Source organism: Acartia tonsa, chromosome 14, assembly GCF_053477335.1.
Source record: "Acartia tonsa isolate MP-2025a chromosome 14, ASM5347733v1, whole genome shotgun sequence".
Lineage (NCBI taxonomy): Eukaryota > Metazoa > Arthropoda > Copepoda > Calanoida > Acartiidae > Acartia > Acartia tonsa.
This window is the reverse complement of record NC_137273.1, coordinates 14890554-14910994: the sequence shown is the minus strand read 5'-3', so window position 1 is coordinate 14910994 and position 20441 is coordinate 14890554. Positions and strand designations below refer to the sequence as shown.

General features: G+C 33.2%; 1 protein-coding gene across 1 annotated transcript; it reads left to right on the top strand.

Annotated features, from left to right (window-relative positions):
* The first annotated feature begins 542 nt into the window (after nt 1–542).
* Nucleotides 543–11748, top strand: LOC145306449 (uncharacterized). The gene is made up of 6 exons (XM_080148545.1): nt 543–668; nt 3481–3595; nt 7657–7827; nt 8349–8605; nt 9170–9372; nt 11315–11748. The coding sequence occupies exons 1-6, from the start codon at nt 589–591 to the stop codon at nt 11746–11748; spliced, it is 1260 nt and encodes a 419-aa protein (XP_080004671.1). The 5' UTR covers nt 543–588.
* Nucleotides 11749–20441: the final 8693 nt, after the last annotated feature.

Here is a 20441-nt window from a genome sequence, read left to right as displayed (position 1 = left end):
AAAACAAACATTGTTTACTTATCCTTTTTTTGAAATTTGAAATGAAATCGACTTAGCCCCTCCTTAAGTGCCCCTAGAGGCCTAAAGGGGGACATAGCCGTAAGTCCTATACATATTTGCAGTAGGCTTGGGTTAAAAATACAATTACCTCTCATCCCCCACACAAAAATGTCTCTTTCACTATATTGTCTATTAGACCCTGTTTGATCGTTAGACAAATAAATTTAAATTATGCCTAAAGATTTAATAAAGTCTTTAAAATGTTCCTTAACTTTATTAATTAAAAGTATTTAAAGAAAATTATTTGGCATGTAGAAATGTTGCCATTGATATGCTTAATATAATTGTTGCTTTTAGATAATTAAATATATTACCTAACGTGTAATTTATTTATGTAACAATTAACTTTTTATTATTTTAAATTCACATTGTTGATATTCTAAGGGATGTTTTATGACAAACAGTGAATTCAGCTTTCTTATCATCCACTTTCCTGTTTTTAATACTCTAATCTCTCAAACAATTATTTCTGAATCATACTTTAGTCAATTGAACACCAAACAAAGAGTGAACACAGAGTGTGATAATATGGGTATTCTTGAGAATATTGAGAATAATATAAAGTTTGCCTCAAGTTATGTACCAATGCATGCAAAATTTGCCGACAGGTATACAACTTTGCCTTTGCCATTCATTTAAGTAACGCTGAAGTTTGACAAAATATATTTGTTATTTAGTTTCCTTTTTTTATCAGACAATATATCAAACTTAAGACTTACAGAGTGTTTTAACCCTTACAGCTCGGGCCCCAATTCCCACCTTAATAGATCGGGGGGGGGGGGGGGGGGCTCCAAGAGCCCCCCCCCTCTATCTCGGCTCCTAATACAGATAAAGACGTAAAATTTTTTTCTGGTGGTTCATGTGTATTTTTAGAGAAAATTACTTTTTCTAGTCATAGCAGCCAGGCCGCTTTTTAGCGGCCAGCCGCTAAATTTTAAAACAGCTGTAGAGCGGCCAATTTTGTAGCTAGGATGACCAAATTTTAGGACGAACTTTAATTTTTCACAACAAAAAAATTACTTTTTCTGATCATCGCCAAAAAACGGCAAATAACGGAAACCGCCATTTTCGGCGGTTACGGCGGTAAAACGGCAGTTGGCGGCGCCGATTAATATTTTTATCTGTTTGATGTTGCTCAAGGATTTACCAAAAAAATTTATAGGACTCTAGCTGTAATAGAAGCCACGATATTCATGATATATGTCTGTAGTAAAAGCCGGACAAAAATCGGTCATAAAGTCGGTCAGGGAGCGGTCAAACGGTCATAACACATTTTTTCTCAGAAGGTCATTGATATCTAAGTATTCACCAAAAAAAATTTTAGGTTTCTCCTTATACACAAAAATCATAATGTAGAAATTAAGATTTTTTTAGAATTTTTTTCTAATTTTGGTGCTACCCAACCGACTTTGACCGGACACCACGACCGACACAGACCAGATATCCTAATAAAATCAACTCTTGCCGACGTATAATTACTAAACTTAAAAAGTCATGAAGTCACAGCACTCCATCTTACCTACAAAAAAAATGAGATTGAAAAAACTAGAGGGGGGGGCTCTTGGAGCCCCCCCCCCCCCCCGATCTGTAAGGGTTAACAAAAATTGTGTTTTCTGCTTTAGGAATATGGAAAAAAAAATAATATAGGTTCTTGTTTTCTTTAAAAAAAATACATCAAACTTAAAAAAAGGTGTTTTAATATCTTTATATTATCTAAAATATCTGTAAAACATATGTTATAACTAATTACGTTATCCTTATAATAAAGTAAAATGATGTTTGTTTGTTTGTCTGTCTGTTTGTCTGTACCGAAGGATCTCGCTAACCACTGAACCGATTGGGTACTACAGGGTAGCTACTCATAGGTCCCAGGAAGGTTTATAACTATTTTGGGGGAGGGTACCACCACCCTCCCAAGGATAATCGCCCCTAGAAAAAAAATTCCCCTTACATGTCTACAAAACGTATTAAAATTTCATAAAGATCCGTCGCCGTTTTCCCGATGCTGTGAGTATTGGTGCAAAAAATATGACGTAACAAAAAAAATTAGCCAATGAGAGGCCGTTATTGACCAATGGTAAAATTTAAAGTGGACTCTCATTGGCTAATTTTTTTTGTTACGTCATATTTTTTGCACCAATACTCACAGCATCCGTTTTCCCGCCGACCGCCGACTGCGGCGGCTTGCAGCTGCCAAGTACAGCTGCGGCCGCTGAAATTTATTTTTTGATATTTATAATATAAAATTTACAGAAAGATAAACATTTTCTGTAAAAACATTGTTCTTCTAGCTTCAAAAATAAGAAAATTACAGCCGTTTGAAATTTTTCAGTAAAAAAGGACCTAAAAACAAAGGTTGTTAAATAAAGGGGTGAAGGAAGCGAAAATTGACTTTGACTCGCTTAAGGTCGAAAATTCATTATCAAACAGGGAACTTGCACAAAAAATGTTAGCCCTCTAGCTCTAATAGGAACTGAGATAATAGGGGGGGCGTTGAACGCCCCCCCCCCCTCCCCGACTGATAAGGTGCGGCAAGGGGCCCGACTGTTAAGGGTTAAGTAGAGGCCTCTAGGAGCGTAGCCGCTGGTACTTATAATAAAGTAACAGCATCTGTTTGTCTATCTCTACCAAACAGCTGAACCGTTTTGGTTCTCCTTGACAGGGTAGCTTATCATAGGCCCTGGAAAGGTTTATATTTAGGGGGAGGGTACCACAACCAAGGAAGGACAATTTTTTTTTAAAATGGGGGAGGAAAAATTTTTAAAGCGAGGGGTAAAATAACGCATAAGGTGCGGAAATTTTTTTTGTTACCAAAGGTGTGAAATTTGCTTGGGGGGGGACTGGAAATTGCCTCCTGAAATCTGTTGGGAGGGGTATTTACCCCCCCCCCCTATAAAATTACCCAGGATTAAAACTTTTTTTTTTTTTTTTTGGGGGGGGGGTAATTTAACTAATTTTATGGTGAAAGCTCATTTTTTAATGTTGTTTTTCTTAATAATTGATACAATATTACTTCTTTTTGTCTCAAGCCCAGTTCACAAAAGAATTTTGAAGGTATAACTGTAAAAAGCACTATTTTTAGTCTGTTTTGGTTTATAATTACTAAATACTTTAAACTTATTTGGGAGGGTAATCATCCTTTTACAACCCCCCCCTCTTGGACGTTCCTGGCCACCACCATCCTAAGAGAATTCGCCCCTAAAAAAAATTACCCACCCAAACCCCCCCCCCCCCCAACCCTAACCAACAATTTTTTTTAAAAACTAATATGAAAGACGTGAGTCACCCCCTTCTAAAAAAAATTCTTTATTTTCTTTTTAAATCAAAATAAAATATTGGATTATCAAATTCAACTAACTCTCCTTAAGTGCCCCTACAGGCCTCTAGTATGCTTACAAAACAAAAACCAAATATATTTAGGTGCATCAAGTTTGACCATGCTCTAAGTAAAACAGAATTAGACAGGTTGGCATACAAAGTGTATGGAATGAGTTGCCTTCAAGCTTCGATCATATGTGTGACTAAAAATAAGCTGGTAAGTAGTCTTTTAGGTGCCTGCCTATTTATTTAATTAGTGAATCTACTATGTAAGTCTTCTTACTATGTTCTTCCTCCTTTTATAATAGAAGCGTTGCTAAAATTTCATTAGTAGTTTATTTAATTCCTACTCTTATTAATTTAATAGTTTAAAGTTATAGTTAATTTGTATAGTAACAGGGGTGACAACATCCATAAGTAGCATAACACAAAAAATTCATGGATAAGAATATGGATAAGGCATAGAGAAAAAAAATAGAGGAATCAAGGTATTTAAAGGACTAAAATAGGCAGTGGGCCTAGAGGCCTATATTGCGCTATTGCCGCGTTGAATTTTTATTGTTATTCCACCACTTTTCAAAATGGGAATATTTAAAAATTAGATGCAATTTCTAGACAATTAAAGTTGCTATGTGAAGCATACATCTAATTTTTATAGAGTGTTATAGAAATATTTTGAATTATTATCAATTCTGATGAAAGAATATAAAATTATCATTATTAATTTCTCAAAACTTTGCTACTGACTTTAATCATTACACACATTATTTTTATTGCAGTCTTATCTAACTTTTTTTCTTAAAATATAAACGTTTTTACAAATAAATATAAAATCAAACACTTGATTGCAAATCATAATAATCAGTTTTTCAGTGTCATAGAGCTTTGGTTATAGAACAAGAATATCATAGCGGTCATCTATTTTTATTTTGTGTGTATTTTTCTTGTTTTATCACTTAAAGGCCAAACCCTGAGGGCTAAATAACATCACTGGAAAATGTTAAACATATCACAGGTCTCCTTAACAAAACCTTAGATTAAAAAAAATCTCGAAAGAAACGGACAACAGGGCCTTCAAATAGGGTACAGTGGTGGTCAGAATCCGTTGGAGATTAAATCTTAGCTGCTCCTTCTTGCCAGATATTGCAATTTGAAGTTTTGTGGTAAAAATGCCTACAATTACAAGAATTCCAAGGATATTTGCATAAGTAAACACCTTAATTCATCAAATAAAAAGGGTGAGTTTAACATTTGAGGAGTTTATATGTCTCTGCATATGTAAATTACACAGTCCCTCCCCATTTAGAAAATTTTGTTTCTTTAAAGAAATTATTTAATGAAAAAGGTACATTGTTCTGTTTACAACTTTAATCTAGAGGCTGTTACCCTGGAACCAGTAAAGAAAACCTCAGTTCTAGTTTACATATAGCTAAAGTTAATATTTAAAATACTCTCAACCTCCCCCCCCCCCCTTCAACCCCCTCTTGCAACCCATAAATTTTAGGGGGGAAGGCAAAGTAATAGTATTATGTTTTACTCAACCTACCTGAAGTATTGAAAGAAAACATTATATTTGTAAGATTCTTAGGCCCAAAGTTTCTGGAAATATTGTTGACTACACCTCCCCCCCCCCCCCACCCCTAATGAAATCAAATTGGAAGTGGGTAAAGAGGCAGAAGAGTTCTTTAGATAGCACTAAAGATATATATAAGCTTTAGTACTTAAACTTTAGTAGACATCAAAATCTCTTGCAAATATTGCTGCAACCAACCCACTCCCTCCTTCTTAGACCACAAATTATTAGGAGAGGGGCAGTGGATATGGAAATTATTCTTGTTTTACTTTGAAATCACTGAATTATATTAAGCAAACTTTGGATTTAAGCTTTTTTGGGATATTAGTTACTTTTACAAATATTGCTAAATCCCCCCCCCCCTCTCCATCTGTTGGAAGTAGTGGCTAGTGGCATAGGTAAATAATATTGTACATATTTAGAAACCTCTGGAGATATTCAGGGTTAATATTTTAACTTATGTAGGCTATATTTAATTTTATAAATATCTATTTCAACTATAACCCTCCTAATCTAGTACAATTATTTAGCTATATAATCTCCTCCAGCCTACTGGACTAATAAAAAATTATTGTCAACATTGAGTAGGTAATACATATAAAGCAATTTGAAATCTAAAAGTTTTATTCCAATGTTTGCTCCTTATTGCTATAGTGGTTTCTGAGTAAAACACAGGTGGTGAGGTAGTAGCTGGAGAGGGATGGCAAGCAATATTTTAATATTTTTTTTATGGGGGTGGAGGAAATTGCGCAGCAATATAATTTTTCTGGATGGGGTTGGTTGAGGTTGGGGAAAAGTCAGCAATATTTGTTCAATTATGAAGTAATTATGGACCTACTAAAGTTTAAATCCAAAAGTACTCTATATCTTGAGTAATCTCAAAGTAAATCAGAAGGGTATTGCTATACTCCCTTCTATTACTTATTTGGAGGGAGGGAGGGGGGGGGGGAGATTGTAAAGCAATAGGGAGGGAAAGGGGGCTTGGAAGAAAAATTTTTTAAAATTACTTTTGACCTACCAAAGCATATTTGCTTTGCTGCTACAATTCTAGTGGTTTCTTAGTAACACACCATAGTAGTAACCTTTCAACTGCAACCCAACCATTCTCTCTACAAATATTTTATGTTTTTGGATTTATGAGGGGAGGGGAAGAGGTCAGCAATATATGTAAAAGTGCTTTGGGTCCTACAACAATACAAATCCAAAAGCTTTATATGTATCTCAAATATTTTCTTAAAACACATTGGAATGATCTTCTTCCACCCCTCCCCCCCCCAATTATGTCAGGACAAGGGGGAGGGGGAGAGAAGGTGGTCAACATAATTTCTACAAAATTTTGGTCTAAAAACCTTACATAATAATTTTTCCCACTATACTTCAATTAGTTTTTGAGAAACACATAATAGTATTACTATGCCCCCCCCCCCTCCACCCTAAAGTTTGTAGGTTGTGAGAGTATGGGGGGGGGGGGGGAAAGCAAAATAACTAAAATTAAATTGGGCCATATGTAAACTTAAACTGAAGTTTTTTCCAGGGAAACAGCCTTTAGGATAAAGTTGTAAATTGGGCAAACCTCTTTGAAGTTAAAAACATCACTTATAGTAGTAAAAATTGTTCTAAATGGGGATGAGGTGTGTAGTTTACAAATGAAGAGATATCTAAACTCCTCAAATGTTAGACTCGCCCTTTTTATTTGATGAATTAAGGTGTTTACTTATGCATATATCCTTGGAATTCTTGTAATTTTAGGCATTTTTACCACAAAACTTCAAATTGCAATATCTGGCAAGAAGGAGCAGCTAAGATTTAATCTCCACTGGATTCTGACCACCACTGTACCCTATTTGAAGGCCCTGTTGTCCGTTTCTTTCAAGATTTTTTTTAATCTAAGGTTTTGCTAAGGAGACCTGTGATATTGTAAAAACGACTTTTTTCTTGGAAAAAACATAGATAGCATTACAGTTTATTCACTAATTTAGATTATTCAGTTTTGCAATTATTTATTTAATATTAAGCCTTATTTTTCTTGTATGTCTTTGAAGTAGACAAATAGCGCTACTAGTGGCCATAAGGATGAACCATTAATTTTGATTAGTAAACATTTAAAAGTTTTATTACGTTAATTAGAAAAAATTTGAAGAAAAAAAAATTTCGATCATAGAAAGGGAATCCTCTCATTTTTGACCAGGCACAGTTATGGAATCTTGACCACAAAGATTTTTTTATTCAATCTTGACAAGTGAGGTATTTTTGGAAAGAGGAATATACATAGAAAACGCCTTTGTAAATTAGAAAATCCACAGAAATCATATTTGCAAGTTATTTGCAAAATTCTGCAATGTTAATTTGCAAAATTAATTTCATGCCTTAAATGACTTATTTAGAAAAAAATCTTTCTATGAAATGTGTTTATCTATAAGTTTAGAACATACTTAAGGCAAAAAAAAGTTTTTTTTATAGATTGATAATAATAAGATATAATTCGCTTTAATCTTTTTTACATATATAGAATAGTTTTTGATTAAGATGCATTAAGATCTGCTGGAATTAAACATACTTTTTCTAAATTGCTTCAGTTGTTGGTTAGAGCTTGGACGATCTACACATCCAGTACCTAATAAGTTCAGCCCTGTTTCTGTAGCCAATCCCTTTAATTTACACCTGAAATAATGTTAAGTATTTTTACCAATTGTCTTCCTTCTTAGAATATATCAAGAGTATTTGCTGAAAAGTTAGAGGAAGCAAAGTCCAAGCTGTCAATTGAAGACTTCAAACTAGCATCATCATTAGAAAGTGTTTCAGTTGGAATAAAAAATCTAAAGAGTCAACAGAGTGAGGGAATGATTGAGCTTAGAGCTGAAGCTCAAAATTTCGAGGTAAAACAAGGGATCAATTGCAGAAGCAAGCCAGAAAGGGGTGTATTTGTAGTGGCCACACACGAATTCTTGTTAATAGTTATTTTGTATAAATGTTTCCTTAATTCATGTGTAATTTAAATGTGAGATAGGATTCCTTTCTTAAATACAAAACGATAGAAATCCGCCAAAATTAGCCTGCTTAACCCACCCTATTCTGTAATTAGTGGGCTAAACAGGAATGAAGAATCACCCACAGCCATATAGGTATAGACTTGAATATAACCCAAAACCTAATGTGATTTGGTCTCTAGGTGCATAACAGCTATATGAGCTGAGCTGCTTTCTAATTAAGTATTAGAGATGCATTCTATAATTACACTTGTTCTGCCAACTGTTTGGCCGCAGGATTCACACCCATTACCAGGGAGTAAGGGACGGAAAAATGGGCAATTAACCCGTAACTGAGAGTTGGAATTTTTTTTTAAAGAGTCTAATTTGACACTAAAAGCAGAAAAATTTTAACTAATATTTATACTTAGATGAGAAACATGACGGAAAATTGGGGTAATATGGCTGGACTAAACAGGATCATGAAAGAGTTTCTGGCAATACTTGATACAACAAACATTCATGAATGGAGTAGGAACTTTCAACACAATGTAGATGAATTTGCTAAAAGTCGAAATGATTATACAGAGGAAAAACTGACAATCAAGTTCAAGGAAGTATTTAGAACTCAATGTCGAAATTCATGGGATCCATTGTATCAAACATTTCTTGATGTTGCGAGCTTCAGGTAAAAATCAATTGGTTTATGATAGAATAATTTGCAATGTCACTAGAAAATAACAATAAAGTTTCCTTGCCAAAAATTTGAACTTTTCAAATGACCAAAAACTTTCAATTTCATTTTCAATATATTTAAAAATAGGGGGTAGGTGGGGGGGGGGGGGGTCGGTTGCTGTGTTCAACTAGGCAGATTGAGGAAAACCACTATCTTTACATTGCTATTAATCATAAGAAAACAAAACTATTATCACCACATTTTTTTAAATTAAGAAATTTTACAGCCAGAATCAACATTAACTGGAGAAATTATTTTGTTTTAACATTAATTCAACACTTTAAATGATACAAATTTGCCATTTTAGATGGACATTTTAGTCTGCACAGGAGGCCTAAATTGAAAAGGCCCTTGTTGACAACTAAACACTTTCCCTGACTTTAGCACTTTTATCAACAATGTAGTCATATATACGATGGACATGTTCACATGATTACTGAAGACAAAAAATGAACATTATCACATATTTTTATCGATTGACTAAAATGTACTCTTAATATGTATTAATCATTTTAGAAACATGTATTTCTTTGTGATGTTGATATATCTTGGTCACAATCCTGCACTCTCCTATGGAATGGTTATCTACGATCTTGTTGAGAAACAGATGAACTCTTTAGAATCAGACTTAAAATTGTCAGAGGATGCAGTCCAACTTGTGACTTCTGATTTCTTTTATGCAGCAATAACAAGTGACAAATCTTGGAATCTTCAGCTAGGTAGGTTGAATGAATATTTTCAATCAACTTTTAAAGTTGGGGGAAAACGCCCACCACTGTTTATTCTGTATAATTTTTTGAATGTAGAAAAATCTACCCTTAAAATGTTTAAATCAGACACATGTTTTGAATGTATACATCCTGGCAGGCACATAAACATAAACATAAACATAAACATAAACAAACAAAACAACATCATTTGGGTATTAAAATTTAAACAAAGTAAAAAAATAATTTAATTCCTATGCAATTTTTATTAGTTTTTAGCAGCAAAGCTGCTCTATAACTCACTTTGTCTGTCCGTCAGTCGGTCCATAATGCTATGGGGGGAAACGTGATTTTCTTGGCTCCTATTTAAGATTGACAGCTGAATCTAATCTAACCATTGTTTTGTCCATCTGTCCATTATTTAGGGTGCTAGATCGATTCCTAAATTTGAACGTTTTTATCAACTCCTTTTCAAGATAGTTGGCTGAAATTTTAAGGGATTAATTAATTTTACATTCTACACATTTTTACTAAATTTTAGTAAGATTTGCCTTTTTTTGGGGTACTAGATCGATTGCTAGAATTTTAGGATTTTCTTGATTCCTATTCAGGATTTACGGCTGAAATTACCAGGGATGGAATATACTCATATTCTACATTTAGTTACATTAAAATTTCACTATTAATTGAGGTGCTAGATCGATTCCTAGATTTAAAGGTTACGTGATTTTAAAAGGTTTCATGATTTCCCTATTTTATCAAGTAAATTTTTATGGTACTTCACTGCTCTGTAGTAATTTTTTTCAGGATATCCATTCATATTTTTTAGCTTCGCTACTTATGGATGTTGTCATCCTTGTTTTTTTTGTTTTTTTTGGAGGGGTGGGGGGGAGTTTGTTAAAAGTGGGCTTAATGGTTAAGATAAACTGTCAACTATTGTAAAAAGTTTAGTTTAAGCTTTAGAATGAAAAAAAAAAAAAATTAACTGCAAATATCTTGGCAAAAGCCCGTTTTGCCTTATCTTTGAGATATTATGAATTACAATTCACTTTGTCCGTCAGTCCGTAATGCCATGGGGGAAATGGGATCAAATCATTAAGAAGCACAATTAACTATAAGACATCAATGGCGGACGGACCGCATTTTAGCAGTTTTTAGGCTAATTTTATAGTTTTCTTCATGTCTTCAGTGTTTATGATTTTCAAATTTTTTCAGTTAAAGATATCAAAATCAAATTTCCCGTCGTTTCGAGAAAACAACCATGCGTTTTTGCAGATTTTTGGCTATTTTTTTAAATTTTTCCATCTATCTGGTGTATATAGTCCGATTTTCTAAATTTTTAAAGTTAAAAATATAAAAATTAAACTTTCTGTTGTTTTAAGAAAACAACCAGGCCGGTCAGACTGCCTTTGAGCTGGTTTTTAATTGGCTATTTTTATAAGTTTTACATATTTCCCCATATCTTTGGTGGATTTGGTCCAATTTTAAAACTTTTTTTGGAATATCAGTTTAATAATAATTTTTCCCATTGTTATGAGCATCTTTTATGTAATTTACTTTGACCGTCATCATCATACAAATAAAACAAGGTTTGTGTTTATTTTCTCCGATAAATCTATTCTTGATTTTAATAAATACACTTTAACTCTACTTGTACGAATTCCCATCCACAATTTTTTGTGCTTCGCTACTTATGGATGTTGTTATCTTTGGTTTAAAAAGTAATGATTTAAATCTATCTTTTAAGCTACCAATAATCCATAGATTGATAATCCACACTTGATACATAAACAACAACAATTTAAAAGAATTGACAAAATCTTCATGTTGGATGTTTATTCTGCGTGTAAAAAAAAAAAACATTTAGCTTGTATAACACCCTATAATATTTTTACTTATTATTGTTGCGCTCTACTTTGAGAACAATGAACATATCTCAATCTTGTTTGTTTAGAATACATTCCAGGGTTTGAAGAAGTTGAAAAGACACAATCCAACTTCTACAAGGTGTCTACTCTTGGTGAAATCCTGTTTGGTGACAAGAGTAGAAATCAAGCCACAGTAAATTTATATAGAAAATCTCAGGATCCCTTTGTACTTGTTCATAACTTAAAAGGTAACCATGAATACATATACACAATTCAAGAACAAGATCTTTTAAAAGAAGGTATGTACAGATACAAGTCTCCTGGTGGAGACACTTGGATAGGATGCAGACTAATCAGAAGAGGGGACAGACAAGAAAGTAAGACGTTTAGGTTATACAAATATATTTCAAGTGGAAAAATAGAATATGAAGAACAAGTCTGGGGTAAAGAAGACAAGACCTGGCGCACAGTAACTCAATACTCCTACAATCCTGATTCCTTCACATGGTCACATTTGTAAACTGATTTTAATGTGATATATCTCTAATATGATTCTTTTTTTTGTGATGATATTACCTCTTAATACCTTGCTTTTATCTTTTTAAAACATTGTTCTACTTTTAACTAAAATGACTTATTGTAATATATTTAAAATAATTTAATATTAATTTTCGTATCATTGTTACTCTATAATTTAGTCATTTTAACCTTCTTATTATTTAAAGCAAAGCTTTCTAAATTTAGTGTTGGTCCTACCGTTTGTAATAGAAAAATAGAATTCGTTAAATAACATCAAACATACGTATAATTTAAGTTTAGTTTTTTGAGATGCTTCGCTTATTTTATTATGCCATATTGTACTAAGAATCCAATGATACGTTCTAACCTCCATACACTGACTGTAAAGTTGTTGTGCTCAGAGTATGCCGAACTGTAACAGGAAACTTAAAAATCAATGAGAATTTCTTTGTTCGTGCGGGAAGGGGTAATTTCTTTATCATCATTGGGGATTTATCATAAATTGTCTTATCACTTAAGGTCCCTGGTATTTGCGTAGCTAATATAAGTTAGTATAATAAATAAAAACAATAAATAATAAAGTTCTAACATAAATTGCGAAGGACATGGGGGACAATATTTGCAAAAATATTCAGGAACAGGAAAGAATATTTTGTAAACAAGAACTCTATCAATAAATGCATAAGTATAGATGTATAACCCAGTCAAAAGTAGTTGGAACCTTTTTCCTCTTCTATAAAATTGCTTTCTGTTATCTATATTTCTGACTCTATTGACTAAACTAATCGAAAGTCAGAACAGGGCCACTACCCCGTGGGTAGAGTTACATATACCTTGTGCCCCCTCTATTCCTTTTCTTTAATATGATAATATCCATTGTGATAAAGCCTTTTTAGATACTAATCTTTCTCTTATTAGGGTCTGTAACAATATTAGTGTTATTATTGAAAGCAACTCCACAATAGTTAACAGAAAGTTCGTATGTCTATTAAAATATGCCGATTTTTACTTTTTTTTAGCATTAATATTCATAGGTGTTCATGCTCGTTTGTTCTACCGTTTAAATTTAAATTTAAATAAAGACATTCGGTTTGTCCATCTATGTTATTTTACTGTTCTTCCTTTGCTACTTACTATCGTCTGCGCCCCCTCGAGGCCTCTTGGGGCCCGTTTAGGTAGAGGGGAAAAGTGTCGACAACCTTCCCTCATTTTCAATTTGAGATTAAAAAAGGAAAAGACATTTTTGGAGGGAGGGGTCATTTTTATTGGTAGGATACAGATACCCTGAAATAGTTAAAAACCTTTACTGGACCTACAAAACTGTACTGTAAAGGAGAACCATATCGGTTAATCGGTTAGCGAGATCCTCTGCTACAGACCAAAAATGCTACTACTTTATATAATAGGATGGATATTACCAACCTGATTTGTTTTAATCCTCACCTCTCTCCCTATCACCAATACAAGGACGTCCAATTTGGGAGGGGTAAAGGGGTGATTCCCCCCACCCAAAAAAAATTTTTTTTTTGAAGTTTGAATTTTTAACCCCCTCAAAAATTAATAAGCTTGAAAGTCTTTGCCTGTATGATATAAAAATTATCCCCCCCCCCCCTCCTAAAATTTTGAATTTTTACCCCCCAAATGAAAAAGCTTGGACGCCCTTGCACCAATATCAAACTAAAATAGCATAAATTGTTTTGGACAGATAAAACATTCTTCGCAAATCTACAGAACAGAGCAGGGATCTTAAGGGATAAGACAGTGAACGACAATATAATGAACTTGCCCAATTATGATTAATAAAATTATCCCTGATGTAGATTGGAATTTTTGTAAAGAAAAGTTTTAACACTGCTAGTTTGAACCAATCAATCAAGTAACAATTAAGCCAATAAAAATATTTAAAGAACCTTGGGTACAAGCATAACTTACACTCCTATGCCCCCTCCCTCCTGGGAATAAACATCAAAGGATCGTTCACAGGATTTAGATTTAGAGTAATTACACTGTTAAAACTGATGTCGTACTATTGCCTTCAATTTCGATGGTTTATGATGATTTAGTTACATTAAATAAAAGTGACAAATTAACGACATAATGTTTATTAACGTTATCACAATCTCCATACTTTTATGGCCACTTTATAATTTTTATACCCCCCCACGTTTAATTCTAAGTGGTTTTGTAAACCCTTTAACATCCTTTCACAAGCCTATAGCGTCAAGATACAATTACATTTTAAGATCCAAGTTTATCTTTTATGACTGTTAATGTCCTTGTAGTTTAAAGATAAGTAAATTTTTCAATAAATTATAATATGTTGTTTAATTTTCATTTAATTTCTTTTATATATTTTCTTTTTGATTTTTACTCTCTCTCTCTCTTTGTCTCTTTACAATTTTCTAGTGACAAAAAATATTGTTTCTAAAAAACTACTAATTCTTTAATTCTTTAAGATCAATTGGTCGTGTGGTTTCCGATATCTAGGGGCCTATTATTATAGTTGGTGAAGGGGGGTGGGGGAGTAACCCGCACCTTTGCAATTTAATTGTTAAAACAACACTCTATTAGAACTAACATTCAAGAGATAAGCAAGATCTTATGGGACAAACGGACATTATTTAGATACTAGAAGCTAAGCCCCTAGAGGCCTCTAGCGGAACGTAAAATATTTTTGATGCCCCAATATGTGGTTTCTTCGGTACATAGAGAGAGACAGACAGATAGACATCCTTTTACTTTACTATAAGGATTGCAAAAATGTAGGATTTTTCTGTAACATTGTGTGACGAACATCCTATTACTTGTTACAAGTTTTTACTTTCTGTCAAATAAACAACTTTAATTTGCACAGACGAGAAAACTTAGGGACAGGGGCTTTGCAACTGAAGAAATTTTGGTTCTGACTTTAAGAAAAATTACTAGAAATTTAAGTACAGTGACGTCCAAAGAGGAGTGGGTGAAGGTAAACTCTGAAAAGCTACATATAAAGGAGAACCATATTGGTTCAGCAATTCTTCACACAGTGGCAGACAGATTCACAGACATCTTGTTACTTTTACAAAAGCATGCTTTGTCTATTTGTTTTTTAAGAATGAAATACCCTTTCTCTGATAACAAAAATTGTTTCTATAGAAATTGGATCTTATATAATTAACAAAGAAAATTTTTATCATAAGTAGTTAAGTATTAAAAACTATTTTTTGTCAATACAGCCAAGTTGATTGTCAAACTAGGCATGTTAGAAATGTTCTGCAGGTTTAAAACTTATCATTTTGTTTCCTAAAATAGCAAGGTACAATTTAATAAGAATAACAACTCTATAATCCTTATTTCTTTTTTTTCATAGTTTTCTTAAAGACATGGTGATTTTTAGAAGGATTAGGTAATGAGCAAAGCATCTCTATAATCATGGTATAAAAAATTAACTTCATCGGTGTTTAAACTATTTAGCAATATACTATATAAAATTTGTTTTTAGATTTCGAAACAATATTTTGTATTTGAAATACTAAAAGGAATACTTGTTAACATTAACAAAAGGAATACTTTATGTTTGTCAGGATTAATTTTCCGTCTGATTTGTTTGTTGGGTTTTTTTTTGGATTATTTCATCCTTGTTTATACTACTTTGTTACTTTTGCATTGAAATAATCTTATTGAATGTTGGTGATCAATAAATTAGAGTTGAAATCCAGAGAGAGTCACCAAAGTTTTATAATAACGTTTTCTTATTTGTTGGTTTAACAACTTTGGGGACTTTAGTGAATTTTGATTGGTTAATTCATTAAGTTGAGTATTCCAACGTTTCAATTCAACCACTAGTTTTGATCTACAGAAGGGGTAATCTCGTGTATCATCATTGGAGAAGTACTTAAATTTAACAGCCATTGTCTTATACCTTTAGATCCCTGAATTTTTATTACTCTGTTACTTTTGCATTGAAGTATTCTTGTTAAATGTTGAAGATACCAGGGATCTACAGGGATAAGACAATGGCCAATATTTGAAGTACATTCCCAATGGTTGAGACGTTTGGACACTGAATCGACCAATCAAAATTCATTAAAAGTCCCCAAAGCTGTTAAGCCAACGAATAAGAAAACATTGTAAAAAATTTTGGGGACTAGTGTAATAAACAACCCATTGTCCCCTCCCTCTCTCTCTCTGAAGAGATACACGGAATCAATAAATCAGAGTTGAAATCCAATTTTTAAATTTATCCTTTTCAAATTTAAAATTTATATCTCCACTTCAATTGCACCATAAATCTTACTTTTGAATAAAGATTTTCGTGAAATTGAAGGTTTTCCAAATTTACAATCCGTCCGTCCGTCCAAAACAGATATCCCTGAACAATAATTTGGGCATGTTAAAATCGTTCTATCAATTTAGCTAGATAAAATTCAGAAAGATTTTTAGATGATTGTAAATCCGTCGCCATTTCATATCAACCGCAACTAGCCACCATAAAAATCGGAGAATTCCAATGACGATTTTAAAGAGCTTTAGGATTTTGGAAAAGAAAACGAAGTAGCGGGTTTCGACTTATTTTCACAGAAGCTTTTGATTGGTTATTTTAGGTAAATGTTAATGATTGCCCCGCAGGTTTATGAAATGGGCCCCGCAGGGGCTAGAAATAGGAGAAAAGCTACTGTTAAAATACGACGAAACCCGCTATTTTGTTTTCTTTCCATGATCCAACCTTTAATTTGAATTTATAAATGAAAGGCTGAATGCCATTTAAAGAACTATTCAATGAACTGGTGATACTTGTGAACAAATATAAGGACAATTATATCCAAACGCAGCAGAGCATAAATAAGCTTATAGATATAGAAGCCCAGTAATTATGATATAAAAGTAACAGGGTGTCAGTTTCACTTTTTGTAGTTAAGAATTTCGAAAACAGGTGAACCTATAAGATTTAAGTTTCTGATAGGTTTTCAATTTTTAGGAGGGGAAGGGTAACTTATCCCTCGCAGGAGAAATCGCACCTAAAAGAATATACCCCCACATTTTTTTTATTTCAAAACTAACTTTCAAAAAGAATAGGGTTAACTTAAACTCTCCCTTCCCTTTTTATTAAGTGTCCCTAGTAAGATTTTTGGCCTGAAAAGGTTCACATAAACGATTTGCCATATCTCTGAGAAGTACTTGAAACCAGGGATCTAAAGGGATAAGACAATGGCCAGTAAATTGATATACATCCCCAATGATGATAAACATAACCCGTTATTTAGATTACAATTAGTGGTTTATACGTTTGGACACTCAACCAATAAAAATTTTATAATTGTCCCCAAAAAAGTTGAGCCAACAAATAAGATCGTTAAATGTAATGAAACTTTGGGGACTAGTGTATTAAACAGGCCATTGTCCCTTCCCTCCCTGACTTGAAACGCTCATTAGAAAGTTCTGAATAAAGTTTTAGAAATTTTAGAATTTTATCTAATTACCTTCAATTCATAAACATACTTCAAAATGTTTAGTAGCGATGTTACTCTGTAATTACATTGGACTGTAAATTATAATGGTGCTTAATGCTCTAACATTCGTTGGTTTAAAAGCTTTGGGTACCACTGTCAAATTTTGATTGGTTGATTCAGACTATCAGTGGCCAAACTTTTTAACCTCTGCTTTTAATCTAGAAAAGGGGTACTTTACTTTTCTTCAATTGGGGGTTTACAATTTATCACCACTTGTCCTTTCCCTTAACCCTTTACAGTCGGGCCCCTTGCCGCACCTTAATCGGTCGGGGGGGGGGGGGGGCATTACATTTACTAAATATGTTAAAATCAAATAATAAAGTAACTTGCTGTTTGTCTGTTTATTTGTCTATTTGTCTGTTTGTTTGTACTTAAGGATCTCGCTAATTCAACTGAACCGATATAGTTCTCCATTACAGGGTAGCTTCTCATAGGTCATGTAATAATTTATAACTATTTTTGGGGAAGGTACCACCACCCTCCTCAAGTGCCCCTAGAGGCCTCTAGGGGGCGTAGCCACTAGTTTTATATATTTCAGTGTTGCTGAATTATATATGGACAAAATTGTTCTTGCTGTCAATTAGTTTAATTGAAGAACCATACAACTTCTAGTTATTAACTCAAGAATATGTACATACATGTAGAGAAACAAGGATGACAACATCCATAAAAGCGAAGCTCTGAAACGGTAGGACCAACGAACATTAACAATTGTGGAGTATCAGCACTGAATAATCAGATTATAAATGTATAACAGTCGAAACAAAACTAAAAGTAAATTTTTTAAAGAACTGCTTAAATCCTTATACTAAAGTAACAGGATGTTTCTTTGTCTATGTGTCTGTGTGTCTATGTGTCTGTACCAAAGGATCTCGCTAACCGCTGAACCGATCGGGTTCTGCTTAACAGGGTAGATTCTCATAGGTCCCGGGAAGGTTTATAACTATTTTCTTGGGGGGTGGGACACACCCAACCCCCCCAAAATGAAAAATCCCCCCCCAAAAAAAAAAAAAAATTTCACTCTCAAAATATTTTTTTAAAATTTTTCTTTTAAAATCTAAAATAAGAAATTGGGTTATCAAATTCAACTCCCCCCTCCTCAAGTGCCCCTAGAGGCCTCTAGGGGCGTAGCCGCTAGTACATAATAATGTATCCCCATGATGTTGAACAAAACCAACCGGACATTCTTTCGATTTTAGTTACGAGTATTGGTTTCAATAAACAAATCAATGTTTTAGACCAGCAAATGAGATAATAAGTTCATAAAACTTTGGGTACCAGTGTAATTTACAGTATAGTGCCCACTCCCCGAATAATACATTATTTAGAAGAAGTTAATTCTTTAAATAGAATTTTTTTTTGTAACCGAGGGAAAACATTTTCTTTGTTTTTTGCAAAGATAAGACAATAGAAGATAAATTGTTGTAAATCACCGATAATTGATATTGATATACAAGATTACCCTTACTGTAGAGTGAAACTATTGACCAACACATTTGGACACTCAACTGAAGAAATAAAATTTGATAAAACAATCCAAATTATCTAAGCTAACGAATAAGGAAACCTTTCTACCTCCTTGAAAATATTATATTGGATATTATCATGTTTTTTAACCCTTTCCATTTTATTAGTCCTCTATCTTATTTCAATCCTAATTGTTAAATACTCCGCCCATTTTTAAAATGCAATCTATAATACAAAGTAGAACGATGTCTGTCTGTCTGTCTGTTTTTTTTTGTTTGTACTGAAAGGATCTTGCTAACCGCTGAACCGATTGGGTTCTCCTTTACAGGGTAGCTTCTCATAGGTCCTGAAAAAGGTTTATATCTATTTCTTGGGTTGTGGGACACCCCCAACCGGACCCCCCCCCCCCGCCCCTCCAAAAAAAAAAAACTATCTCCCCCTCCAAAAGATTTTTTTCATATATTTCTTTTAAATCTAAAATACAAAAAAATAGGTTGATCAAACCTCTTGGGGCAAAGCCCAAAGAGGCTAGGGGCGAAGCCGCTAGTAGAATTTAAAACAGGTTATAGATCAAACAGTATATTCCCAGAGAGAGAAAGAGAGGGGACAACGGGCTTTTTTTTACATACATAAGTCCCCAAAGTTTATTGACAAATGGACTCTGCCCAATTTTACCAATTTAAGGGGCCTCTGAAAGAGTTTAATATTTCCTTCCCAAATTAATAGCCCCCTCTCCCCCCCCCCCCACTAACATATGTTTATGGGGGGGAATTTGTTTGAGTGACTCCGCCCATTTTTACCAATTTAGGGGCCCCTTAAAACGTTGATTTCCTTCCCAAATTATTAGTCCCCCTTCTAGCATATGTTCATTTGGGGTTTATTGATAAGGGGTCTCCGCCAATTTTCATTAATTCAATTCATATGCCCCTAAAAATGTTTCTTATATTTATAAACTAGAGTTGGCTCAATATAACTATATCCCTATTGGCTAGTTTTCTGTAAGTACATATCTATTTATCTATTTCTCAATAAATCAATTTTCCTCCCCCGCCATTACTAACTAAAAGAAAGAAGTAAATATTTATTAATTTAAATGATTTTAAAAATATTTTTAATTATATTTTTTTCACATTACCATCACCAAAGGGTTAATATGTAAAAATTTTAATTTTAATATTTTAACACAAAGGAAGTGTCGCCACAATCAAATTCTTTTAAAATACAGTTTTCTTAGATTTCCCTATTATGAACGTATATTTTTTATTTATAAAAAAAGGATTAAATACTTCAATGTAATTCAAATATCTACATGAAGTGAAAAACTTAATTCATTTCATAAACAAATAGAATAAAGGTCTTATCGCTTTGGTCAATGAGAGTTTAATGAGGATTATTGGAGCACTATGAGTTTTAAACACTTTACCATTGGAAGACTCGAGCTCATTTATAGACGTTTATTTCCTATATAGATCTGTCATGGATCTTGATGCAATAAAGCAGGCCGTTTTGTAAATGTTAAAAATTTGAAGATTTCATTAAATAAATAATCACAAATATACTTAGTAAATGTCAGGAATTTAATGTCCTACAAATGTTCCTTGTTAATTAAGATTTTCGATTTCCGTAACAGTTAGATCTTTTCACAATTTAGACATGTTAGAATTGTTCTATCGATCTCAAATATGGAATATTTCAGGAACAGTTAGGTACCAGGTGGTAAGAAAAAATCAGCTCTATA

Coding starts and splice junctions, on each gene's coding strand:
- LOC145306449 (XM_080148545.1), top strand. CDS start 589: ATGGGTATTCTTGAGAATATTGAGAATAATATAAAGTTTGCCTCAAGT. Junction 669..3,480: donor CATGCAAAATTTGCCGACAG/GTATACAACTTT, acceptor AAATATATTTAG/GTGCATCAAGTTTGACCATG. Junction 3,596..7,656: donor GTGTGACTAAAAATAAGCTG/GTAAGTAGTCTT, acceptor CTTCCTTCTTAG/AATATATCAAGAGTATTTGC.